Below are 27,836 nucleotides of genomic sequence, written 5' to 3'. Positions count from 1 at the left end.
TGTTCACCACTCTAGGACGCATGATCTGGATCAATCTGTCCTTATTCAGGTGCTGAATTGCTGTATGTTTTTTGCAATTGCACTCTCCTTGCTCGACGGTTGTATCATGGTTTTATGTAAACAGGGTGAGACATTTCTAGAAGTTTGTTTGTGTGTGTGTATGTGTTTACGGGAAGATGAAAATGAAAAAGAGAAGTGGAGTGTGTTGGCAATTATGTATTTCTGAGCATTGGAGGATATGATTTGGAGGGGGTGTTTTCTAGTGTTTTTTATCTGTATCATTGTAAATACATATGGCATGTTACCATTGAAGCAATAAACAATATCTACAACAAATAGTTTTTTTTGTATTTATATAATTGCATGTGTTGAAGATAATGAGTAATGTTGACATGTTCATGTCATTGAGCACCGTTTGCTGATTATCATGAGCAATTTACTAAATGGAACAGAAAGACATTGATTCATATCAATAATTCAGTGAGTGAAAGCATATGGGATATACCCAAGGTGACTGTCCTTCATTTGGATTAGTAAACCTCTAATCTCATTGTCTATCTTCTACCCTTACCTCTCCGCACCACCCGTTTCTCTATCGGTCTCAAAATATAACATAATGCAATATGTAACGCAATTCCATGGCTTTGTTCTTCTCAGAGATAATCTGCAGGATACGTGTATCAACTAATCATCATTCTAGTTTTGCTTCACCACACAAACACATGGCCATTCATTCAATCATTCAACCATTCATTCACACGCAATCACATACTCCTAATACACTAAACTCGGAAGAATATAAATCAAATCAAATATTATTTGTCACAAACACATGTTAAGCAGATGTTATTGCTGGTGTTGCGAAATGCGTGCGTTTCTAGCTCCAACAGTGCAGTAATATCTAACAATTCACAACAATACACACAACCTAAAAGTAAAAGAATGGAATTAAGAAATATATACAAATTAAGAAGAGCAATGTTGGAGTGGATTAGACTAAAATGCAGTAGAATAAAATACAGTATATACATATGAGATGAGTAGAGCAAAAATATGTAAACATTAAAGTGAATAGTGTTCCATTATTAAGTGACCAATGATTTCAAGTCTATGTATATGGGGAAGCAGCCTGTAAGGTGCAGGGTTAAATATCCGGGTGGAAGCCGCCTAGTGAATGCTATTTAACAGTCTGATGGCCTTGAGATAGAAGCTGTTTTTCAGTCTCTCGGTCCCAGCTTTGATGCACTTGTACTGACCTCGCCTTCTGGATGATAGCAGGGTGAACAGGCTGTGGCTTGGGTGGTTGTTGTCCTTGATGATATTTTTGGCCTTCCTGTGACATTGGGTGATGTAGGTGTCATTGAGAGCAGGTAGTTTGCCCCCGGTGATGCATTGGGCAGACCGCACCACCCTCTGGAGAGCCCTGCAGTTGTGGGCGGTGCAGTTGCCGTACCAGGCAGTGATACAGCCCAACAGGATGCTCTCAATTGCGCATCTGTAAAAGTTTGTGAGGGTTTTAGGTGCCAATACAAATTTCTTCAGCCTCCTGAGGTTGAAGAGGTGCTGTTGCGCCTTCTTCACCACACTGTCTGTGTGGGTGGACCATTTCAGATCGTCAGTGATGTGTGCGCTGAGGAACTTGAAGCTTTCCACCTGCTCCACTGTGATCCTGTCGATGATCAGTCCACTATCAACTCCATTGTTTTGCCAACATTGAGTGAGAGGTTATTTTCCTGGCACCACACTCCCAGGGCCCTCACCTCCTCTCTGCAGGCTGTCCTGTCATTGTTGATAATCAGGCCTACTACTGTTGTGTCATCTGCAAACTTGATGATTGAGTTGGAGGCGTGCATGGCTGTGCAGTCATGAGTGAACATGGAGTACAGGAGGGGGCTGAGCACGCACCCTTGTGGGGCCCCTGTGTTGAGGATCAGCGAAGTGGAAGTCCAGGACCCAGTTGCACAGGGCAGGGTTCAGACCCAGGGCCCCGAGCTTAATGATGAGCTTGGAGGGTACTATGGTGTTGAAGGCTGAGCTATAGTCAATGAACAACAATCTTACATAGGTATTCCTCTTGTCCAGATGGGATAGGGCAGTGTGCAGTGCGATGGCGATTGCATCATCTGTAGATATATTGGGGCGGTAAGCAAATTGAAGTGGGTTTAGGGTGACAGGTAAGGTAGAGGTGATATGATCCTTAACTAGCCTCTCAAAGCACTTCATGATGACAGAAGTGAGTGCTACTGGGCGATAGTTATTTAGTTCAGTTACCTTTGCTTTCTTGCGTACAGGAACAATGGTGGACATCTTAAAGCGAGTGGGGACAGCAGCCTGGTATAGGGAGAGATCGAATATGTCCGTAAACACTCCAGCCAGCTGGTCTGCGCATGCTCTGAGGACGCAGCTAGTGATGCCGTCTGGGCCGGCAGCCTTGCGAGGGTTAACACGCTTAAATGTCGGCCACGGTCAGCCACGGAGGAGAGCCCACAGTCCTTGGTAGCGGGCTGCATTGGTGGTACTGTGTTATCCTCAAAGCGGGTGAAGAACGTGTTTAGCTTGTCCGGAAGCAAGACGTCGGTGTCCACAAAGTGGCTGGTTTTCCCTTTGTAGTCCGTGATTGTCTGTAGATCCTGCCACATTCGCCTTGTGTCTGAGCTGTTGAATTGCGACTCCACTTTGTCTCTATACTCTATAATGATGCACAGGCCACAGTCAAATTAAGTGTGGTGTTTATTAGACAGGGTATTAAATCAACAGGAAGTTATTTAGCGTACCACTCTCCAGTCTCGATACCATCAAAGAGAGTAGAAGAGTATCTACCACATGATAAATGGAACATTTACAATGACATACAGTAGCTGTCAAGCAGGGAATTCTGGGAGATACAAGAGGTCAATCTAAGGGCTGCTTAAAAAACACAAAAACAAAGACATGACAGACAACCGCAATATAATATTATTGTAATATTTGCCATTTAGCAGATGCTTTGTCCAAGCGTGTGCATACATTTTTGTATAGGAGACCCAAGTGGGAATCGAACCAATGTTCAAAATGGGAGGAACGTCCTTTTGTCCTCATCACGTCACCATCATCACAGTCTCTGCACAAGTCACCAAAGATGAATTCTCATCCTGTGTTGCGGCGATGGAAATCCCTGATATCCTCACACTCAGTCTCAAAGTGTGTCGTGGCGTCATAGGAGCGAGACACAAAGATCTGAACAAGGGAGATGGGATCAAAATAAACAACACCGGAGTCTCCTCAATTTGTAATCCTGGTACAACTCAATAGCCTAGAATATTGAAACAATTTTGATATATTATAGTGAATTCGGTGGGTATCCTCGACCAGGGCTTGAACCCAGGTCCAGCGACTGTCAACCCCTTAGCAGTTACACCAAGAGATCCAAACCTCTCAAAAAGGTTGCTACGTGTTGGCTTAAGGTCGATACACTACCCCCTTTCTTTCAGGAGAGCGTGTCCCCATGCTTCTCTATTCCAAGTCCTTAACGTGTATCAATTAAGGGAGTATCCCCGACCAGGACCTGAAACCTGACTCGAACACCAAAAGATGTGAACCTCTTGGCGAGGTCACTAGGTGTGCGGTTAAGGACAATACAATATATTGAAGGTAGCCCCTTACCTGACTTTTCCTTCCATCAGCAATGGGGACCATCATGTTGCTGACAGAAACAAATCTGTAAACCAATCACATTAATTCTTTTGTGTATTTTTTTGAGTGTGAAATTGGTTGTGTGTCATTAAAATACACTGTACATGTGATTCTAAATGTAACAGTAGGTTGTGTGAAACTTTAAAAAAGATATATATACTTTTAAGGATATTTTCTGACTCGATTGAACAGATAGAGAGAGGATGACAGTGGAGAAAGCTATAGAGAGGTTGTGTCAAAGGGCAGTAGCCGGATTCAAACATATGCCAACACCGCAAACATTTTTGCCGGGGGCTGTGGCTAAGACTGCAAGACCACCTTAGGCCACGGTTGTGTAGAACTTACCTCTGATGAATGGGCTCCAGCAGTTCCATCCCAGGCTGCACTTACTTCTCTGGGTTACTGGTCTCTACAGTGGTGCTCACCATGGCAATATACATCCCCGATGACGCCATGTTGTGAGCGTTGTACATCATACATACAGTGGGGCAAAAAAGAATTTAGTCAGCCACCAATTGTGCAAGTTCTCCTACTTAAAAAGATGAGAGAGGCCTGTAATTTTCATCATAGGTACACTTCAACTATGACAGACAAAATGAGAAAAAGAAATGCAGAAAATCACATTGTAGGATTTTTAATGAATTTATTTGCAAATTATAGTGGAAAATAAGTATTTGGTCACCTACAAACAAGCAAGATTTCTGGCTCTCACAGACCTGTAACTTCTTCTTTTAGAGGCTCCTCTGTCCTCCACTCGTTACCTGTATTAATGGCACCTGTTTGAACTTGTTATCAGTATAAAAGACACCTGTCCACAACCTCAAACAGTCACACTCCAAACTCCACTATGGCCAAGACCAAAGAGCTGTCAAGGGACACCAGAAACAAAATTGTAGACCTGCACCAGGCTGGGAAGACTGAATCTGCAATAGGTAAGCAGCTTGGTTTGAAGAAATCGACTGTGGGAGCAATTATTACAAACAGATCACTGACCATCTCGAATCCCACCGTACCTTCTCCGCTGTGCAATCCGGTTTCCGAGCCGGTCACGGGTGCACCTCAGCCACGCTCAAGGTACTAAACGATATCATAACCGCCATCGATAAAAGACATTACTGTGCAGCCGTCTTCATCGACCTGGCCAAGGCTTTCGACTCTGTCAATCACCATATTCTTATCGGCAGACTCAATAGCCTCGGTTTTTCTAATGACTGCCTTGCCTGGTTCACCAACTACTTTGCAGACAGAGTTCAGTGTGTCAAATCGGAGGGCATGTTGTCCGGTCCTCTGGCAGTCTCTATGGGGGTACCACAGGGTTCAATTCTCGGGCCGACTCTTTTCTCTGTATACATCAATGATGTGGCTCTTGCTGCGGGCGATTCCCTGATCCACCTCTACACAGACGACACCATTCTGTATACTTCCGGCCCTTCCCTGGACACTGTGCTATCTAACCTCCAAACGAGTTTCAATGCCATACAACACTCCTTCCGTGGCCTCCAACTGCTCTTAAACGCTAGTAAAACCAAATGCATGCTTTTCAACCGTTCGCTGCCTGCACCCGCACGCCCGACTAGCATCACCACCCTGGACGGTTCCGACCTAGAATATGTAGACATCTATAAGTACCTAGGTGTCTAGCTAGACTGCAAACTCTCCTTCCAGACTCATATCAAACATCTCCAATCCAAAATCAAATCTAGAGTCGGCTTTCTATTCCGGAACAAAGCCTCCTTCACTCACGCCGCCAAACTTACCCTAGTAAAACTGACTATCCTACCGATCCTCGACTTCGGCGATGTCATCTACAAAATAGCTTCCAATACTCTACTCAGCAAACTGGATGCAGTTTATCACAGTGCCATCCGTTTTGTTACTAAAGCACCTTATACGACCCACCACTGCGACCTGTATGCCCTAGTCGGCTGGCCCTCGCTACATGTTCGTCGTCAGACCCACTGGCTCCAGGTCATCTACAAGGCTATGCTAGGTAAAGTGCCGCCTTATCTCAGTTCACTGGTCACGATGGCTACACCCACCCGTAGCACGCGCTCCAGCAGGTGTATCTCACTGATCATCCCTAAATCCAAAACCTAATTTGGACGCCTTTCCTTCCAGTTCTCTGCTGCCTGCGACTGGAACGAATTGCAAAAATCTCTGAAGTTGGAGACTTTTATCTCCCTCAACAACTTTAAAAATCTGCTATCCGAGCAGCTAACCGATCGCTGCAGCTGTACATAGTCCATCTGTAAACTACCCACCCAATTTACCTACCTCACCCCCATACTGCTTTTATTTATTTACTTTTCTGCTCTTTTGCACACCAGTATCTCTTCTTGCACATGATCATCTGATGATTTATCACTCCAGTGTTAATCTGCTAAATTGTAATTATTCGATTTATTGCCTACCTCATGCCTTTTGTACACATTGTATATAGATTCTCTTTTTTCTACCATGTTATTGACTTGTCTATTGTTTACTCCATGTGTAACTCTGTGTTGTTGTCTGTTCACACTGCTATGCTTTATCTTGGCCAGGTCGCAGTTGCAAATGAGAACTTGTTCTCAACTAGCCTACCTGGTTAAATAAAGGTGAAATAAAATAAAAATAAAAAAATTAGGAAATGGAAGACATACAAGACCACTGATAATCTCCCTCGATCTGGGGCTCCACGCAAGATCTCACCCGTGGGGTCAAAATGATCACAAGAACGGTGAGCAAAAATCCCAGAACCACACGGGGGGACCTAGTGAATGACCTGCAGAGAGCTGGGACTAAAGTAACAAAGCCTACCATCAGTAACACACTACGCCGCCAGGGACTCAAATCCTGCAGTGCCAGACGTGTCCCCCTGCTTAAGCCAGTACATGTCCAGGCCCGTCTGAAGTTTGCTAGAGAGCATTTGGATGATCCAGAAGAAGATTGGGAGAATGTCATATGGTCAGATTTTTTGGTAAAAACTCAAGTCGTCGTGTTTGGAGGACAAAGAATGCTGAGTTGCATCCAAAGAACACCATACCTACTGTGAAGCATGGGGGTGGAAACATCATGCTTTGAGGCTGTTTTTCTGCAAAGGGACCAGGACGACTGATCCGTGTAAAGGAAAGAATGAATGGGGCCATGTATCGTGAGATTTTGAGTGAAAACCTCCTTCCATCAGCAAGGGCATTGAAGATGAAACGTGGCTGGGTCTTTCAGGATGACAATGATCCCAAACACACCGCCCGGGCAACGAAGGAGTGGCTTCGTAAGAAGCATTTCAAGGTCCTGGAGTGGCCTAGCAAGTCTCCAGATCTCAACCCCATAGAAAATCTTTGGAGGGAGTTGAAAGTCCGTGTTGCCCAGCAACAGCCCCAAAACATCACTGCTCTAGAGGAGATCTGCATGGAGGAATGGGCCAAAATACCAGCAACAGTGTGTGAAAACCTTGTGAAGACTTACAGAAAACATTTGACCTCTGTCATTGCCAACAAAGGGTATATAACAAAGTATTGAGATAAACTTTTGTTATTGACCAAATACTTATTTTCCACCATAATTTGCAAATAAATTCATAAAAAATCCTACAATGTGATTTTCTGGATTTTTTTTCTTCTCATTTTGTCTGTCATAGTTGAGGTGTAACTATGATGAAAATTACAGGCCTCTCATCTTTTTAAGTGGGAGAACTTGCACAATTGGTGGCTGACTAAATACTTTTTTGCCCCACTGTAGATGTCTGAAAAACAAATAGGGTCAAGTTATGATTAATCCCAAGTCTAACATATTGTATTCACATTTAACCTGTTTGGTATTTGGGGTATGGTGGTTATTTTGATGAATATGTGTTACCTGAAGCTAAGGCCTTTGCCTCGGTTGAAGGGACTTTGTGGACTTTACTAGCCCTATACACATAGCTTCCCTCCAACACCTTAAAGTCCCGATGCCGAGTTACCTCGGTGTACACCAGCATTTTAACCAGCTGACCTGAACAAACACACAAGCACAGGATAACACTACAAGAATGACCCTGACTCACAGTTGAGTTCGTTCTGAGGTGTCTGTCCTATATCTGAGAGTTATAAGATCAGGAAACCTTTTTTTGATGTGTTTTTGGTATTTAACCCCTTATTTTAGGCACTAAACTATCTCCATACTTCCATTCATTTTTTAAATTGGTACCCGGCTATCTTCAGATTAGTTTGTGATTCTTGTGCTCGTAGAGCAAAACAACTGACATGTACATTAGACTCACCTTTCCATAGAGGGATCATATTAGTGTGTATCCCAAACTGTTCAGAAGCTACAGACAGAAGTTGGCAGATTGGCTGTATTGTCCCGTGTTGCTTGTGGGGGTCGTAGAGCAAAACGTGAGTCTCCATCTTTCCATAATAGTTTGTAGGCTGTTCGGATGCTACAGACGTTTTCATGAGAATACCAATTTTGGGGGGATGTCTCATGGTCTGACAAACACCACTCTAGCTGTGCCACCTTTCACTGCAGATACGGAAGGGCGACATAGGCGGATGCAGTGGATTGAGACGTAGACCATGCAAAAAAATAAATCTCAATTTTAAATTGATGTATTTCGATTGGGATTATGTATTGTGATAATTAGAAGTGAAACACTAAGTTAGTGAATTTAGTGGAAACCTGCTCATTTGTAACAAGGATGGTAACAAGCATTCATTGCTACACTGCTGTAATTGTGAGGCTTGCACAGCAAGAGCCCCATCTTAGATATTCAACATATCTCTTCTTATTCTTTAGCACTCTACTCCTCCTACACCGTTTAAGTTAGATGGAATATCCGTCTACTTCTCTGCTATTCATATCTGGTCGCCGAATCAAAATATTCACTAGGGATCTTACGCTACAGCTGTTTTAGTAACTGCATTACCACATCTTCTTCCAACTTTTCCCCCAAAAACAGAAGTTTTCACCACTAACGCAACAAGTTAGAGAAAAATGTTACAAGGTATGAAATCTTCACCTACTTCTCTGCTTGTCAAATCAGAAATCGGATAAGAAATCGTGTGTACCAATCTGTAACTAGAGCCGTTTTAGTAACCAATCGCCTTCTCTCTTTCTAGCTGCTGTAAATCATGTCAGAAGCCAGCAGATTAATTATTTTCCATACAACTGCCGTTTGGACCACTAACCCAACAAGTTAGAAAAAAATATTGCTCGGATATTCTCAGACACAGAGAGCATACATTATGAGAGTGAAGAGAATAACCACAATTACAGACCACAACAACGCAAATATTGACCATTCAACAACTGAACCATAACTACAGACTAGATCCACACAACTACGGACCAAAACAACTGACCACAACCACACAACTGACCGCAAAAACAAAACTGCTTACCATATCTAGTGACCACAACCACACAAATTCTGACCACACAACTACTGATCACTCATCTACTGACCACAACCACACATCTAGTGACCAAAACCACACAACTACTGATCACAACCACTCAACTTTTGACCCTTACAACTATTGACCACAACTACTGATGTAAACCACACAACTTCTAACCGGAACCACAAAACTTCTGACCACAACCACATAACTACTGACTATCGGTGGGAATTAAAAATGATTTCACTATTTTAATAATATAATCAAAGTACAACATTTTAAACTTTTGAAGAACAAACCCCACAACTTTACTTGTAAAGTTACCATGTAGTTACATATCACTACAATGTAACTATGAGTTGTCACAGTTAACTACAACACTTGTTAGTGTAATTACACTGTAATAAGGACCCCTTACAATGAAGAGTTACCATCATGTCTTTTGTTAATTTATCCAGTGGATTGAGTCCCTATTCTGACAGCCGGTCAGCTCTTCCTCCTGTGTGTCTTCCTGCTCACCATCACCTCTGACTGGATCTTCTATCGCTCCCTGGTGGCTGATTGCAATGGCTGTGATAGATCAGCACTCCTACTCAAAGATACTTCATAAATACAGCCCCAGTTCTTGCATGATAATCATGTGAGATCCATTGTCTTGTCACCTCATTTTACCAAACACTCCTAGTAGACTGTGCCATATCCTAATGACAGACCCCTCAGGAATGTAAATATAGTGAAAATGGGCATAATGGGCATAATGTGAGGCACGATCCAACGATGTAAAAAGTAAAGCACACAGTATGTTACAAAAAGCTATACTTGCACGTTGAAACAATACTGTTGACCAAGTCCGGAAATCACACCAAAGACCTAGAATCTAAGACCTATTTGTCTTGAGTGCTTGGAACTCAGTACGGACAGATTATGGAAGCAGAACTCATTTTTGTTCTTTGCAATGGCAAATGATCTTTTACATATAATTTAAAATAAAAATGTACCATATGTATTTTGCTTGTATCTGTATCAACATCTGCCATCATCCAGTTCCCATTAACTGTCTCAAGAATCTTAAAGTTAGTTATTACACACAGATACAACATTTCCATATGTGTTAAACTAAGTGTTCAAAAATTGTCCATGTGGGTTTTTATGAATAGATGCACATGGGGTTTTATATGAAGCACATTTATTTCAACAATGTTATGCCTGTGCATAAATCTAAAATTACAAAAGAATCATAAAGACTATGGGTCACAGTGTATAGGTACCCCTCCCTGATTGGCTGTGGTAATGTTCCTCAGTTCAGTGGGCAGGGCTCAAGCACTTAATTGGCAGGTATGACACAACAATAGATCCCCTGTGGTGTATTCAGGAAGAACAAAAACCGATCAAAAACGGGGAGGGACCTACCTGAATTTGTCCATTAGAAATTAAGTTTCCGTTGCAAAACGTTTTGGACTAATGATTACACCTCTGGCTGACTACATCAGTTACATGGCCGTACAGGTTCAGAAGGGAAATGTTGATATGGCAGATTCACTCATGTACAAGTACAAAAAAAGCATTTCCATAACCCCATCATCAACATTGAATACTGACAAAACCATGACTATTTAACTTGTTTTGCTTTAAGACAGAAAATTAAAAGCATTACACCTTTAGTAAAAACTGGTGAGCACAGTCTTTTTTGGAGCAAAGGGGGGAATAGACCTAATTTCTTATCTTCTATTGTTCCCCTTGTACCCAGTGGGAGGCCGTGTTCCTCACGCCTTCCCTCCTTTTACAGTAGGAGGCATTTATGTCTCTGCTTCCCCCGCCGGGCCTGTAGCGCCGCCCTCGTGGCCATCTCAAACACTTCCCTCACCCCATCCTTGCTCTTTGCGGAGCACTCCATGTAGCCGAAGGCACTGATCCGGTTCGCCATGTCACGCCCCTCCTCTGGCTTCACAGGCTCCTGAGAGGGGTGGGGGGTCAGAATGTGGAGTCAGGAAAGCCACATATTGATCTTCTGAGAATTGTGTGTGTGTGAGAGAGATTGAGAAAGAGACTGACTGTACCTGCTTCATCTTGGCTAGCTCTCTGCGGGTGTGCTCGTCGTTACGCAGGTCCTTTTTGTTGCCCACTAGGATAATGGGAACGTTAGGGCAGAAGTGTTTGACTTCTGGAGTCCACTTCTCCGGGATGTTTTCTAAACAAGGGGGAAGGGCAGAAGTCAAGGCCAGTAGGAGTTAGCGAGAGCAAACTTCTTCAGCATACTAATCAAGGCTGTCCAGTAGGGCTGGGCGATATATATTGTGTGACGATAGAAAAATGTCTATCGTTTCATATTATGCTCTATCGTTTATTTCGTTGTCGCAAATCACACTCTTTACTGCAACATTTTTCGTCAATTGGACGACGCTTTGCGTTCGTAAATTTGCAACAAACAAACATGAAAGAGAGTGAACGTGGTACAGAGCACAGAGACACGGAGCTCGTACCTAAAAGAGGGGCAACTTAGGTCGCATGGACGTGGTTTGGGTATGAAAAGTCTGACAGACCAGAAAACCGTCCTCTGCAAAATATGGCGCAGGCCGGTCTCGACAACAGGCTCAAACACCATTAACCTCTTTTAGGACCTACGCAAGAATCATGTGAAACAGTACGGAGAGAGTCCACGGTGAGACGCAAAAATGTAGTAGAGTGCTCAAAACAAACCCGACTCAGACGTTGCAAGAGGCTTTTGCCCACGGCACACCATATGGCAAAGAATCACAAAGATGGAAGGAGATAACAGCTGCCTTTACAACTTACATCTGCAAAGACATTGCCCCAATTTACACGGTCGATAAACGGGGGTTTTGTGGGTTGGTGCGAACACTCGACCCAAGGTACCAAATGCAAATTGATATGACACATATTATTGCCAAAATAACATGCAAAACAGGCAAGCCCCCAAAAATATATATGTTATTTTTTAGGCCTATATTATTTTGTTTGCAACTATAGTTGAATTGTTTTTTATTTACTTTAAGATTTTATACATTCATTTTTTATTACATGCTTAATTGAAAATTTGCCCAGGTTCAAAACAAAATAATCAAATATGAGTAAGTATCTTTTTATTTTGTTGAGTATAATTAAAAATGTAATAAGAAATAGGCCTTACATGTGGTCATTTTATATAAACTATTTATTCATTTAATTTAAAAGTTAATGTGCTATATCGTGATATATATCGTGATATGTATCGTTATCGGGATATGAAATGACCTATATCGGGATATGAGATTTTGGACATATCACCTAGCCCTACTGTCCAGGTCAAAGTCCTCTGATTGTGGATATAAGTGTGCTTTCCAATTCTGTCAAAGCTCTGTCACCAAAACAAGACCCGGTGTCACAAAAGTGAATGTGTATAAGTCTGCACAGTTGTATTGATGTCTGACAGAATTGGTATGTGTGGGTGTCTGTACGCGTAGCGACATAAATACTCACCCAAACTGTCGGGGCTATCAATGGAGAAGCACATGAGGATGACGTCAGTATCTGGGTAAGAGAGGGGACGGAGCCTATCATAGTCCTCCTGGCCTGCTGTATCCCATAGTGCCAACTCAACCTGTCAAAGGATTTCAAGAGACATCAACCAACTGTGCCCAACTTCCCAGATAAATACAGTGTATCTGACCTATTATAAAACAATTTAGAGGCATGATGCAGATTGCAGAATGGCCAATCCACATTTAATCATAGGAAAAGTCAGCAATACGAAATAATTACACACAGCTGGGTAACTTACTGCTTAGAAAAATCAATTGAAACAAAATGTGATATCTGCCAACATTGTCTGCCACTATTGGCGCTTACCAATTTGGGAAAGCCTCGAGTGAGGTTGCAAATTGGGAGGAGCCAGTAGTGACTGTTGGCAGATTTTAATTCTGTTAATTCTCATTGATCATCCTGCTTTGTATGATAAATGTAATTTACAGCGAGAGAAATACAGGTTGAAAAAAACTAAGGGAGAAGACATTACCTGTTTGCTGTCGACCTCAATGTCAGCGACGTAGTTCTCGAAGACAGTGGGCACGTAGACCTCGGGGAACTGGTCTTTACTGAATACGATGAGCAGACAGGTCTTCCCGCACGCTCCGTCTCCCACTATGACCAGTTTCTTTCGGATGGCTGCCATGACTGAACAAACGAGAGAGAATGTTGATACAGACATAAATACATTACAGATCAAAGAGTTGGAGCATGGATGGTACTGGCAACAGATGTTTTCAAGTCCTGCATGGGCCTCATATTACGTAGTTAATAGTTACAGTATGTTAGCTGTAGCCCATTCATAGGCACAAACTCCCTTAGAGTGCATATAGATGTAGGTATCTTCCTCCTGGGGGACTTGTTAAGAGCCTGGACACCTGCTCAAAATGCTCACACGCATCGCTTGTGGTACGGTTTTGGAAACATTATGAACGTATCTTTCATATCAGCGACAAAAAATAAATAAAAAGGATAAATTCATAGGGTTAGAGTTCCCACGTGATCATATCTCCATGTTACATAACTTGTTTATCAAAAACAGACAGAAGAGACCACCTGTGCACCTGTGTGTAAGCATAACTGGGGAGGAAGTGTAGTCCGTCAACTTGAAGCACTGCCAATCTGCTAACATTATAGTAAGTGCATCTTTTTTTACTTTAAATATTTCCTCCCCTCGCCGATATGAAAGATAAGGGCCAAATGCAGGGCTCTAAAGTGCGCCCAATTTGGTCTCATATGCGACTAAATATGTTTCTGTGCAACCAAGAGTTTTATTTTGGGAGCACTGTGCAACTATGAAAAAAATCTCCCAGATAGTTGTAATAATGATAAGGCTTCGCTGTGCCGTTGTTTCCGAGTTCCCTAGAGAAACAAGCGAGTGCAAATCCATTAGCGTCATTGTTGCACCATTACTACAGCGAACACGGTTTGCTTCTAGCTCTACCAGGTCAAAAGACTGGCGCACCATTTTTATCTTCCTAAAGCGGATCGCCAGAACCGCATTTTACATTCAGAAACCATGTCGTGGACCGTTCTAAAACCACTCGCGCGTCGACGTCATTAACCATTTGTTTAGACTTTGTTCAGTCATGTTACCTCGTTGTCTAGCTAGCTAAGAACCTGGTAACTTTATCAGTTTATCCAAACATTTGGGGGCACATAAAGGAAATGGGATAGCTTCTTCAGGAGATCAATGGTAATAGCAATGAATGAATGACAGAGCTCTTGCATTTAATCATCCCAAACCTGACGTTTATAAAGAGACAGTGTACAATTTTCAATGTAATGCATCAGGGGCTCCCAAGTGGCGCAGCAGTCTAAAGCACTGCATCTCAGTGCTTGAGGCGTCACTACAGGCCCTGGTTCGAATCCAGGCTGTATCACAACCGGCCGTGATTGGGAGTCCGATAGGGTGGCGCACAATTGGCCCAGCGTCATGTCCGGGTTTGGCTGGTGTAGGCCGTCATTGTAAATAAGAATTTGTTCTTAACCGACTTGCCTAGTTAAATAAAAAATTAAAAAATAGGACAAGAGCTTTTACACAATATAGAAACCTAATATTTTACAACTGACATATTTACAGTGTTATATATTAGTTTCTAGGGCACAACATGTGCTTCAAAAGTAGCTAGAATTCCTTTAGACTGTACCTCAATCAAAAAAAGTATTTTCTGGTGCACCTAAATTTTATGTTGTACTTCTAACTTTTCTTAAATTGGGAACACCTGTGCTACACTAACATTTGAAATTTAGAGCACTGGCCAAATGTTTTGAGAACTGTTTTCCAAGCGATGGTCGACCGATTCGGCCGATTAATTATGGCTGATTTCAAGTTTTCATAACAATCGGTAATCTGCATTTTAGGATGCCGAATTTGGCCGATTACATTGCAATCCACGAGGAGACTGCGTTGCAGGCTGACCACCTGTTACGCGAGTGCAGCATCAAAAGGACCTTGTGGCTGCAAGGAGCCAAGGTAAGTTGCTAGCTAGCATTAAACTTATAAAAAACAATCAACCTTAACATAATCACTAGTTAACCTAGTAATATCATCAACCATGTGTAGTTAACTAACTTGTCCTGCGTTGCATATAATCAAAGCAGTGCCTGTTAATTTACCATCTAATCACAGCCTACTTCAACTTCGCCAAACTGGTGATGATTTAACAAAAGCACATTCGTGAAAAAAGCACAATCATGGCACCAATGTACCTAACCATGAACATCAATGCCTTTCTTAAAATCAATACACAGGTATATTTTTTAAAACCTGCATATTTCGTTAAAATAAATTAATGTTAGCAGGCAATATTAACTAGGGAAATTGTGTCACTTCTCTTGCGTTCTGTGCAAGCAGAGTCAGGGTATATGCAGCAGTTTGGGACACCTGGCTCATTGCGAACTGTGTGAAGACCATTTCTTCCTAACAATGACCGTAATTAATTTGCCAGAATTTTACCAAATTATGACATAACATTGAAGGTTTTGTTTTCGAAATGATAGTTTCCGGATTTGACCATATTAATGACCTAAGGCTCGTATTTCTGTGTGTTTATTATATTATAATTAAGTCTATGAAATGATATTTGATAGAGCAGTCTGAGCGGTGGTAGGTAGCAGCAGGCTCGTAGGCATTCATTCAAACAGCACTTTCCTGCGTTTTCCAGCAGCTCTTCGCAATGCTTGATGCACTGTTTATGACAAGCCTATCAACTCCCGAGGTTAGGCTGGCAATACTATAGTGCCTATAAGAACATCCAATAGTCAAAGGTATATGAAATACAAATAGTAGAGAGAGAAATAGTCAAATACCTACAACCTAAAACTTCTTAACTGGGAATATTGAAGACTCATGTTAAAAGGAACCACCAGCTTTCATAAGTTCTCATGTTCAGAGCAAGGAGCAAGCTGAGCAAGCTTTTTTTAACATGGCACATATTGCACTTTTACTTTCTTCTCCAACACTGTTTTTGCATTATTTAAACCAAATTGAACATGTTTCATTATTTATTTGAGACTAAATTGATTGTAGTTATTATATTAAGTTAAAATAAGTGTTCATTGTTCATTCAGTATTGTTGTAATTGTCATTATTACAAATATATATATAAATTGCCGATTAATCGGTATCGGCTTTTTTTGGTCTTCCAATAATCGGTATCGTGTTGAAAAATCATAATCGGTCAACCTTCATTATTGCCATTGCTAACACAGTGTTTAAATTATAGCTAACCACTGAAAACCCAATGGAAAGAAGGGTTTGAGAGCTATGTTAGCGGAAGCCCAATATTGGATGAATGTTACTCCTTTGTCCAAGGACCTTACATGTTCTGTTAAAAGGGAGAATTGGCTCCGGTAGCCAAAACAGCCAAATACTCCATACTGAAACGATTCTCAATTGCAGCACAGTTCTAGAAACATAAACCCCTCTACTTTCATATCATATCAAAATAATTTCACAAATAAAAAAATAAAGTTACAGCAGACAGTATTTTTCAGTGAGAACAAGTTTGTGGCGTCTGTCTTCTGTTTACACACAAGTGTTCTGGGACACAGATAGCTAATTAGCACAGGTAGTCCACTGTCTTCCGTCTGTTTTCAATAAAACAAGCGCTATAACATGGAGATATGGCCGTGTGGGAACCCTAACACTATGAAAAGGTGTGTATCAATTTATTTATTTTCGCCAATATGAAAGGATCTTATGCTTCCAAAACTATACCGCAAGCGGTGTGTTAATGTTCAGACTGGGCCTCCCGGGTGGCGCAGTGGTCTAGGGCACTGCATCGCAGTGCTAACTGCGCCACCAGAGTCTCTGGGTTCGCGCCCAGGCTCTGTCGCAGCCGGCCGCGACCGGGAGGTCCGTGGGGCGACGCACAATTGGCATAGCGTCGTCCGGGGTAGGGAGGGTTTGGCCGGTAGGGATATCCTTGTCTCATCGCGCTCCAGCGACTCCTGTGGCGGGCCGGGCGCAGTGCGCGCCAGCCAAGGGGGCCAGGTACACAGTGTTTCCTCCGACACATTGGTGCGGCTGGCTTCCGGGTTGGAGGCGCGCTGTGTTAAGAAGCAGTACGGCTGGTTGGGTTGTGCTTCGGAGGACGCATGGCTTTCGACCTTCGTCTCTCCCGAGCCCGTACGGGAGTTGTAGCGATGAGACAAGGTAGTAATTACTAGCGATTGGAAACCACGAAAAATTGGGGAGAAAATGGGATAAAAATTATTTAAAAAAATAATAATAATAATTTAAAAAAAAATGTTCAGACTGAACATCATTGCTCTTAACAAAACTCCCCCCTACAGATGACACCTTCTTCCAATGACTCTTAGCTACACTATATATACACAAAAGTATGTGTACACCCATTGAAATTAGTGGATTTGGCTATTTCAGCCACATCCGTTGCTGACAGGTGTATAAAATCAAGCACATGGCCATGCAATCTCCATAGACAAACATTGACAGTAGAATGTCCTTACTGAAGAACTGCGACTTTCAACGTGGCACTGTCATAGAATGCCACCTTTCCAACAAGTCAGTTCTAAAAATGTTTGCCCTGCTAGAGCTGCCCTTGTTAACTGTAAGTGCTGTTATTGTGAAGTGGAAACTTCTAGGAGCAACAGCGGCTTAGAAGCAAAGTGGTAGGCCCCACAAGCTCACAGAACAGGCCCGCCGAGTGCAGAAGCACATCAAAATATTCTGTCCCCTGTTGCAACACTCACTACCGACTTCCAAACGGCCTCTGGAAGCAACGTCAGCACAAGACTTGTTTGTCGGGAACTTCATGAAATGGGTTTCCATGGCCTAGCAGCCGCACACAAGACTAAGATCACCATGCGCAATGCCAAGCGTCGGCTGGAGTGGTGTAAAGCTCGCCGCTATTGGACTCTGGAGCAGTGGGAACGCGTTCTCTGGAGTGACGAATCACGCGTCAACATCTGGCAGTCCAACGGACGAATCTGGGTTTGAAAGATGCCAGGAGAGCACTACCTGCCCCAATGCATAGTGCCAACTGTAAAGTTTGGTGGAGGATGAATAATGGTCTGGGGGTGTTTTTCCGGGTTCGGGCTAGGCCCCTTAGTTCCAGTGAAGGGAAATCTAAACACCACAGCATACAATGACATTCTAGATGATTCTGTGCTTTCACATGTGGTAACAGTTTGGGGAAGGCCCTTTCCTGTTTCAGCATTACAATGCCCCTGTGCACAAAGTGAGGTCCATACAGAAATGGTTTGTCGAGATCAGTGTGGAAGACCTTGACTAGCCTGCACAGAGCCCTGACCTCAACCCCATCAAACACCTTTGGGATAAACTGGAATGCTGACTGCGAGCCAGGCCTAATCACCCCAACATCAGTGCCCAACCTCACTAATGATCTTGTGGCTGAATGGAAGCAAGTCCCTCCAGCAATATTCCAACATCTAGTGGAAAGCCTTCCAAAAAGAGTGTTATAGCAGCAAACGGGGGACCAACTTCATATTAATGCCCAAGATTTTGGAATGAGATGTTAGACGAGCAGGTGTCCACATACTTTTATTCATGTAATGTATTGAGTCATGATCAGGGGATATGTTAGCTGTAGCTATCTTTGTAGCAGTGGTGGAACTGTATTTTGAAATGAAATAACGGGATGAAATAAAGGGACAGCTCTCACTTCAAAATATTAATTTGTCAAAATCCTTGATTAATTATTATGATCAAATAGGTCTCCTGTAGGATTTGTGATCTGGAACAACACAGCTAGACATTGTCTAATTTTATGAAAACACTAAGGGTACTTTTTAGATTTAGATTATTTTAATTCATTCAGGAACATAAGACTCAGATGAAAATGTATCGATTGTGCATATTTGAATGTCAATCAGAATAACATTAGTTAACGCAGCTAAAGTAGTTAGCTAATTGAGTGGGATATGAAATCAAGATAACGAGCAAGCTAATATATTGTAACGAACTTGGAAATCGACTCTGCCGTTATAGCATGCTTTTGCGGCACAGTCGATAGCACGCTGGACTTCGGGTTAGAAGGTCGAGGGTTCGAGACCTGCTCCCTGCCGTTTCATTACAGTATTATCTATCCCCCTCACAACAGTATTAACAGTTGGCTGACGGTGCAGCTAACTTATTGGCTTACCTACTTGATTAGCCACAAGATAAATAAAAAGGTAATGAATTAAATTAGTATTTACAATTACGGCCTACCAAAAGGCCTCCTGCGGGACGGGGATCAAAAGTACAAATATAGGACAAAACACACAACACTAAATAAAGAGAGACCTAAAACGACAACATAGTATGGCAGCAACCCATAACAACACAGCATGGTAGCAACTAGCTAGGCAACTAACAGAAGGGTTGTTACCCAGCTAGCTAACTTTACTAACAACTAACGTTAGATAATTTAGCTAGATAGCTCAACACGAAATAAAAATTGCTAGCTCGTAGCTGGTCAACACATGTGTTATTAATTTATGCGGCCATGTCTGATATTGCAGGGCACGAATACCACGTAAACAGCCCTAGCTAACGAACTAGTTAAGGTTATCGATGTGAATTTAAAATAACTAATTTGCCAACGATAGCTTACTAGCGTATTAGATTAGCCTATCCGATGCGGAAGTGATGGGGTGGCTAGCTTGCTAACTGGCAAGGTTGAAGAGGAAAGTACATTTAGACCTGGTTAGCTTTTAATGCACTTAAAATAACTACGTTAGCTAGCTTTACTAACGTTACTGGATTATTGGTTTCTGAGTTATATTGGCATCATTTGTGTAATCCAATTAGGCTTACCTGGCCAATAGGTAGCTAGCTAGTTTGTTGTTTTCTTGATAATGTCTCGGTCTCACGCTTGACTAGTTAGCTTGTGTTAGGCTAGTAGCTCCCAACTGTGTTTGAGGGGGCGCTCTGAAACAGACTGCGAGGAGGAGGTGCTTGACTCGGACTGCGTAGGACGAGTGGCAACTGAAAAATCTTTGATGACTCGGACAGCAAAGTCTGTGTACAGTCAGGGTTTCCTCCCTCTTTATGAACACTGACTGACGCCACACAGTTCCAAACATGGCTTCAACAGAGATGCCCTATTTCACCCCATCGTTCAGACTGCAACGGTGTGTTTATTTGTCACAAGAAAGATATACCTCCAGATGGACCTTGGCAAAAACACCAACAAATGAATTGATTCTCAAATAATCTATTTCCATGGTGATAATTATGATTATTAATAATAATGATCATAGTTAATTGATCATTATGATGAATGATAATTGCACTGATGGAGTATAAAGGTTTTTAAAAGTCCCTACTAAGAAATTGGTAAAGGTAGCCCGAGTGGCGCAGCGGTCTAAGGCACTGCATCTCAGTGCAAGAGGCGTCACTACAGTCACTGGTTTTAATCCAGGCTATATCACATCTGGCCGTGATTGGGAGTACCATAGGGCGGCGCACAATTGGCCCAGCGTCGTCCAGGTTTGGCTGGGGTAGGCCGTCATTGTTAATAAGAATTTGTTCGTAACTGACTTGCCTAGTTAAATAAAAAAAGCCCTTGATCATGACTCTCAGTCAGTGTCCATAAAGAGGGAGGAAACCCTGACAGTTACATTACACCTCAATCAGTGGACAAAGGCTTCTTCTTCTTTGAGATTAGGTTAGCGGATCGCATCCAACGTTTAAGGTGCCTACACCGCCACCTACTGTACGGGAGTGTGAGGCCAGTCATGGCCTACCGAGTTTCAATTATTTTATTAGTCCTGTAAAGCCCTAGACATCACCCCCCCCCCCCCCCCCCCCCCCCAAACGCCAATCCGTCCAGTCTCTATCCAGTCTCTATGAAGGAGTATTTGGCTGTTTTGGCTTCCAGAGCAAATTCTCCCTTTAAACAGAACATGTAAGGTCCTTGGACTAAGGCGTAATGTTAGGCTCCTTTACTCCAATATTTGGCTAGAGTCAAAGGCCTTGCATTCTTCTATCAATCACCTTTTTTTATAAAGCCCTTTTTACATCAGCAGATGTCACAAAGTGCTAATACCGAAACCCAGCCTTAAACCCCAAACAGCAAGCAATTCAGATATAGAGACACGGTGGCTAGGAAAAACTCCTTAGGAAGGCAGGAACCTAGGAAGAAACCTAAAGAGGAACCAGGCTCTGAGGAGTGGCCAGCCCTCTTCTGGCTGTGCTCGGTGGAGATTATAAGAGTACATGGCCAGATGTTCAAACGTTCATAGATCAAATCACATTTATTTGTCACATGCGCCGAATACAACAGTGAAATCATTACAAGCCCTTAACCAACAATGCAGTTTTAAGAAAATAGCTCAAAAAAAAGTAAGAGATAAGAATAACAAATAAATAAAGAGCAGCAGAAAAAAACAAAAGCAGGGCTATATACAGGGGGTACCAGTACAGAGTACATTTTTATTTTATTTATTTATTTTATTTAACCTTTATTTAACTTGGCAAGTCAGTTAAAAACACATTCTTATTTACAATGACGGCCTAGGAACAGTGGGTTAACTGCCTTGTTCAGGGGCAGAACAACATATTTTTACCTTGTCAGCTCGGGGATTCGATCTAGCAACCTTTTGGCTACTGGCCCATTGCTCTAACCACTAGGCTACCTGCGGGGGCACCGGTGGCATTGAGGTACTTGAAGTAATATGCACAGGTAGATAGAGTTATTAAAGTGACTATGAATAGATAATAACAGAGAGTAGCAGCAGCGTAGAAGAAGAGGGCAATGCAAATAGTCTGGCCATTTGATTAGCTGTTCAGGAATCTTATGGCTTGGGGGAAGAAGCTGTTTAGAAGCCTCTTGGACCTAGACTTGGCACTCCGGTACCGCTTGCCGTGCGGTAGCAGAGAAAACAGTCTATGACTAGGGTGGCTGGAGTCTTTGACAATTTTAGGGCCTTCCTCTGACACTGCCTGGTATAGAGGTCCTGAATGGCAGGAAGCTTGGCTCCGGTGATGTGCTGGGCCGTTCACGCACTACCCTCTGTAGTGCCTTGCGGTAGGAGACGGAGTAGTTGCCATACCAGGCAGTGATGCAACCCATCAGGAGGCTCGCGATGGTGCAGCTGTAAAACCTTTTGAGGATCTGAGGACCCATGCAAAATATTTTCAGTCTCCTGAGGGGGAATAGGTTTTGCCTTGCCCTCTTCACGACTGTCTTAGTGTGTTTCGACCATGTTATTTGGTTGGTGATGAGAACGGCAAGGAACTTGAAGCTCGCAACCTGCTCCACTACAGCCCCGTCGATGAGAATGGGGGAGTGCTCGGTCCTCTTTTTCCTGTAGTCCACAATCACCTCCTTTGGCTTGATGACATTGAGGGAGAGGTTGTTGTCATTGAACCACACTGCCAGGTCTCTGACCTCTTCCCTATAGGCTGTTGCATTGTTGTCGGTGATCAGGCCTACCACTGTTGTGTCATCGGCAAACTTAATGAAATTATGGTGTTGGAATCGTGCCTGGCCGTGCAGTCATGAGTGAACAGGGAGTACAGGAGGGGACTGAGCACGCACCGCTGAGGGGCCCCCGTGTTGAGGATCAGCGTGGCGGATGTGTTGTTACCTACCCTTACCACCTGGGGGCGGCCGGTCAGGAAGTCCAGGATCCAGTTGCAGAGGGAGGTGTTTAGTCCCAGGGTCCTTAGCTTATTGATGAGCTTTGAGGGCACCATGGTGTTGAACGCTGAGCTGTAGTCAATGAATAGCATTCTCACATAGCTGTTCCTTTTGTCCAGGTGTGAAATGGCAGTGTGGAGTGCAATGAAGATTGCATCATCTGTGGATCTGTTGGGGCGGTTTGCAAATTGGAGTGGGTGCTTGTAAGTGCTTTAATGTGTTTGGACCACAGGAAAAGTTGCTGCTGCCTTGGCAACAGCAAATGGGGATCCCTAATGAATACAAATACACCTACAAATGTCGAGTCTCATAGCAAGGAGTCTGAATACCTATGTAAATAAGGTATTTCTGTTTTTATTATTTATACATTTGCAAACATTTCTAAAAACCTGTTTTCACTTTGTCATTATGGGGTATTGTGTGAAGATTGATGAGAAAAAAATGATTTTATACATTTTAGAATAAGCCTGTAACATAACAATATGTGGAAAAAGTGAAAGGGTCTGAATACTTTCTGAATGCACAGTACATCATTGGTACCATAGCATACATACAAAAGATGTGATAGACAACTCATTTTGAATTATTGGAAACAGCTCGCTAAACAATGGTTGACAATAAGTTCAGCCTGTCTGTAATGCTTCACAATGCTATGTGTGTATGTTATGCACATATGTGTCTGTGTTTGTATGTGTGTCTGTTTGTATGTGTGTGTGTGTTTGTTTGCCCCTCTTTGTGTGTGTGTGTGTGTGTGTGTGTGTGTCTGTACACTGTCCTCTTTTCGTGTATTAATGACCATTGCTCTGGCTCTAATCCTGATAAGAGGCTTTCTTAGCACTAGTCAAATTCACCTCTTGGAAACCAACTCAGGCATAATGTTCCATGGAAATGCTCCCAGCAATAGGCTTAATGCTAATAATTTCCCCATGTGACTGTTTACGAAACCTGTTTACACAAAACACAAAACACATAGATTTTTGATCAATAATTAAAATCTTACAATATCAAGATCACTCGCTGTTTTTTCACCAGCATCCTTCCATCTGTGATAGATGACATGGAGTACTGCAGCAAAGTCTAAGAACGGTTTTATTATTATTATACCTAAAATTCCTGTTCATTCCTGCTGAAGTAATTCCTCTTTTTTCCTGGCTACTGCTACTCTGTAACAGTCTGTTAGTGACGGTTTACAATAGATTATGGGTCAGACAAAAGACGTAGAAGAGACATCATTTTTTTACTATAAAAGAGATTTTAAACAATAGACACAAAATCCATAAAATGTAATTATATTAATATTAAAGTAAACAGTATAAATGGTGTCTGGTTCATGGATGTCTGTACGAGCAGCCCAAGGCCCAGTGAGACTTTATAGTCCTACTCTTCCAAAGGCAACACTGCACTTTGCTTTCCACACTCCACTGTCCAGCTGAGCTGAGTCAGAAGCTATCTCTGACCCTATAAGCATAAGGTCCTAACCTTTAACCCTCACTGGGAGGTCCCTGGGCCTCCTGTGTGCCCTTCCTTGGGCAGGGATGGCTGCCAGAGGACCCTCATACCTGGAAAGGGTAGTCCTGCAGGTAGCGCACCAGTGGGCGTGGCAGGGGCAGCTGGTCAATACAGTCGATTTGGCAGTTGATGGTGAGGCGTGTGAGGTGCTGGAGAGAGGGGAAGGCCTGTGGCAGGGGACGCATCAGCTTGAGCAGTACTGCATTGTCCTTCGCTGAGGGCTGGGAAGGGCTGGGTTTGGCATTAGGTTTTGGAGGGCCCTCTGACTCCACTCTCTTGCCCTGTTGTGTCTGGCCTGAGCCAACGTAGTGTTGCACCAGGCTGCAGACGTCAGGGAAAGACAGCAAGTGAGGGGGGCCTGGGGAGCTGGAATCCAGACGGAAGTGACCCCCACTGTACTCTATGCGTACGTTGGTGGGGCCACAGGCCGTCTTCACTGACAGAGTCAGCATGTAGAGAGGGTGGCTGCTGTCGCGTACCAGGAAGGTTCCCACTGACACCTTCAGGAGAGCGTCTCGAGCCTCTCTGGCTGAAATTGACCCCCAGTACCAACCTGGAGGCAGAAACAGACCCACATGTTACTATTGTGTCCCATATTATCTCCATTACATGCAGACTTTAACGCTGAAACACACACACATGCTTACACATGTAAACATACACACATACACATAAGGGTGGGGTGGGGGGGGGTGCTAGTAGGCATACCTGAGTTCTGCAGGTACTGGAAGGTGGTGGTGATGCAGCAGAGGTCCTCTGTAGGGTCATAGAGAGGGGCAGTTGGGTTCTGACAACACAAATCTCCTCTCTCACCATAATTCTGCTGCATGCTGCTCATCATCCTAGCAATCATATCCGAAGGCGGCCCTCGCAACAGAGCCCTGAGGTAGGAGGAAAGAATCTATAATTTTGTGCCTGGATTGGATAGGTTATGCCACAGTAGTTGCTATGGTGACAGAAACATATGTCACATCTAGGGGTGGCAAAAGGATTGTGATTTCCACCCCACAATGTTGTCATATAAGTAGTATGATATTCACAGATTTTCACCAGTCACGATTTTCCCTAAACATCAAACACAAAGCAAGCTTCATGAGCACTTTTTCCGCCCTAGTCTTCCATAACTTGGCAAATGGTGGTATATGAACCCTTAGGAGGCACTTTGTTAAACTGTCAGCAGAGGCCCGAAGGCAATGATGCTGCTATAACATAAATAACATAAAATGTGGGGAATGTGTAAAGAAGATGATTTTCCTCCTTTCTTTATCAACTTTGACTTAACCATGTGCCTTTATGTTAACCATGTGTAGTGAAAAAGAAAAGCGGCACACTCTAGGTACACTCTAGGTACTCAGATGCAATAATTTAATAACCATAACCAACATTTGACAGCCTTGATGTCTTCATCAGGGTGTAATGACAAACACTGCAGGTCACTAGTTGATAGAGATTGAAAGGGCACACAGGTGTCTGTAATCATGGCTGGCTGTGGCTTAATTTCATTGGTTGATTTACACATATAAATAGAACATATAAAAAGCATGAATGGATAACATATGATCATAGATACAATTTGGCTACATAGGAATACAAACATTATTTACAATGGATAGCAAAAACATAAGAATCACAAGAATGGCTTCAGATCAAACTCTACGTTGAGACCGAATGTATCTTTAAAGTAAAGATCCAGGCGGCCTCTCGATTTAACAATAAATTGTCAAGGTCACACCCTCTCCTAGGGATACCAATATAGCAAAGGCACAAAATAGAGAGTGGTTTGCTTCCAAAAAATGGCCCGTAACTGGATACGTCGAGTTTTTGCACCTAATAGGTGCTATGCTCAGATTCTTACTTTTTAGTTCGCGCTTCGTTTTACCCATATACTTTTTACAACCCTTGTTGTAAAGTTATAAGATACATTACTGCCTTAGTGAAGCACGTGACAACACCTTTGATTGACCTGTTTCCCTGTGTCACGTTCCTGACCTTATTTCCTTTGTTTTGTCTTTATTTAGTTGGTCAGGACGTGAGCTGGGTGGGTATAGTCTATGTTCTATGTTTATAGGTTAGGTTTGTCTTATTGGCCTGATATGGTTCTCAATCAGTTGTCTCTGATTGGGAACCATATTTAGGCTGCTTGTTTTCACTATTGGTTTGTGGGTGATTGTTCCTGTTTGTGCGTTCATGTGTTCACTAGTTCAGGACTGTAGCGTCGTTGGTTTTCGTCTGTTTATTGTTTTTGTTCGTATTGAAAAAGTATTCCAATAAATATGGAAACGTCCTCTCTTTCCACCGACGAAAGACGTTACACCCTGTTTGGGGGTGTTTGAAGAATCTACATTTGTAAGTGTCATTGTATTGAGCGCAGCCATTACACTTGTGTATCCATCCGAGGAGCAAGGAGACGTTGTGCGTTGGTAACCATATGTAGTTATCATCTTCATGACTTAAAATTAATTGAGCACAGATTGAAAGCAATTGTATAAATAAATTATCAAAGAAATCATAATTATAGCTTCTCCAAAGGGGCGACACAACTAAAATAACGTTTAACAAAACGTTTAGGATCCAAGATTATTGCTAACCTATTATTACCTATGATATACAAATAATGTAGGTAACAAGGTCAAATCCCATGATGAATTCTTGACCCGAAATACCTTCAATTTTGCACGGAGAAAAAGTCCATCCACATTCAAACTTTCAGCCTAGGCTACAACTGTCACAGGCAGACATTTTTTTGACTATAGGCCTAATTTATAATCTTCGAATATGAACTCATATAAATCCTAAACACTTCATTCTCCTGGCTTTGTTCCACACTGTCTGGTACACAACGAATAAACTCTGTGCTGAATGTTCCTTAATTTCCTACATGTGATGTCAAAACGTGGCTACATTTGATTTTCTCAGCACAGCCAAATTGTGAAATTAAAATTAGTGCATGTAGCCTAATTGTGCCAACAACAAATTCAACTTACCTTTGAACACAAGAAATCATTATGAATCCAGTTTAAACATTTTGGCCTGTGTGTTTATACAATTATCCAATAAAGCCAGTGATTATTATATACTGTAGGAACAGTCACCGAGTTGACGTTGTCATGGCGCCAATAACCCGAAAAACAAAAGTAATCTCATTAACTAAATAGACTTTTCAGAATTTTTTCAAAATGTAAAATAATCCAAATTTATTTTGGTCATAACTATAAAATCTCCAACGTGTCAGTTTCAACCTCCGAAAAAATAGAGGGTGAAGTCCAGCGGAGTAATCCGCTCACCAGACACTGTTGTTATTCTATTCTACGGAAAGACGGTGAGAACGCCTCTTGTAAATTCAGTGTTGCGGGTTGACGGGAGTTCTAGGAATCTAATTCCAATAATGGCTTTGTATTTCAGCGCCGCAGCGGCAGGGGCCGCATCTGTCCTGTGCCCACCCTGTTTCGCGGAACTGCGCTGCGTTTCGATTTGCTCCGGCGCGTGCTCGAGTTTCCTTTTCAGCCTCGCGCCAGGGGTATGGAAGAGGCTCAGCTGGTATCACCAGTACGCCTAATGCGCAGCGGATGACTTCTAAGTAGAGCACTTTCCAGGAAAGCTGACTGAAATTGACCTTAGCTGACAGTGCCCCTCCCGTATAATGCTCCGCCTTCCCTCA

The 27,836-nt window shown here is 42.7% G+C and overlaps 2 protein-coding genes and 1 long non-coding RNA gene across 3 annotated transcripts; all 3 read right to left on the bottom strand.

The window, feature by feature from the left end:
- Positions 1-496: 496 nt before the first annotated feature.
- On the bottom strand, positions 497-4,233 carry LOC129815936 (uncharacterized). Its single transcript, XR_008753495.1, has 3 exons — positions 4,018-4,233; positions 3,643-3,697; positions 497-3,216 (listed from the first exon to the last, which is right to left on the bottom strand). It is a non-coding gene; the product is annotated as an uncharacterized LOC129815936 (long non-coding RNA).
- A 5,965-nt stretch (positions 4,234-10,198) lies between these two features.
- LOC129815925 (transforming protein RhoA-like) lies at positions 10,199-20,016 on the bottom strand. Its single transcript, XM_055870138.1, has 5 exons — positions 19,840-20,016; positions 13,042-13,199; positions 12,507-12,627; positions 11,087-11,217; positions 10,199-10,983 (listed from the first exon to the last, which is right to left on the bottom strand). Exons 2-5 carry the CDS (start codon positions 13,195-13,197, stop codon positions 10,810-10,812), a joined length of 582 nt encoding a protein of 193 aa, XP_055726113.1. The 5' UTR covers positions 13,198-13,199; positions 19,840-20,016; the 3' UTR covers positions 10,199-10,809.
- Positions 20,017-22,989: 2,973 nt separating this feature from the next.
- LOC129815922 (cytokine-inducible SH2-containing protein-like) lies at positions 22,990-27,753 on the bottom strand. The gene is made up of 3 exons (XM_055870135.1): positions 27,163-27,753; positions 24,887-25,059; positions 22,990-24,731 (listed from the first exon to the last, which is right to left on the bottom strand). Exons 1-3 carry the CDS (start codon positions 27,180-27,182, stop codon positions 24,223-24,225), a joined length of 702 nt encoding a protein of 233 aa, XP_055726110.1. The 5' UTR covers positions 27,183-27,753; the 3' UTR covers positions 22,990-24,222.
- Positions 27,754-27,836: the final 83 nt, after the last annotated feature.

The sequence above is a fragment of the Salvelinus fontinalis genome, chromosome 18 (genome assembly GCF_029448725.1).
Source record: "Salvelinus fontinalis isolate EN_2023a chromosome 18, ASM2944872v1, whole genome shotgun sequence".
Taxonomy (NCBI): domain Eukaryota; kingdom Metazoa; phylum Chordata; class Actinopteri; order Salmoniformes; family Salmonidae; genus Salvelinus; species Salvelinus fontinalis.
The sequence above is the reverse complement of the archived record's forward strand: the minus strand, read 5'-3'. Positions and strand labels throughout refer to the sequence as shown.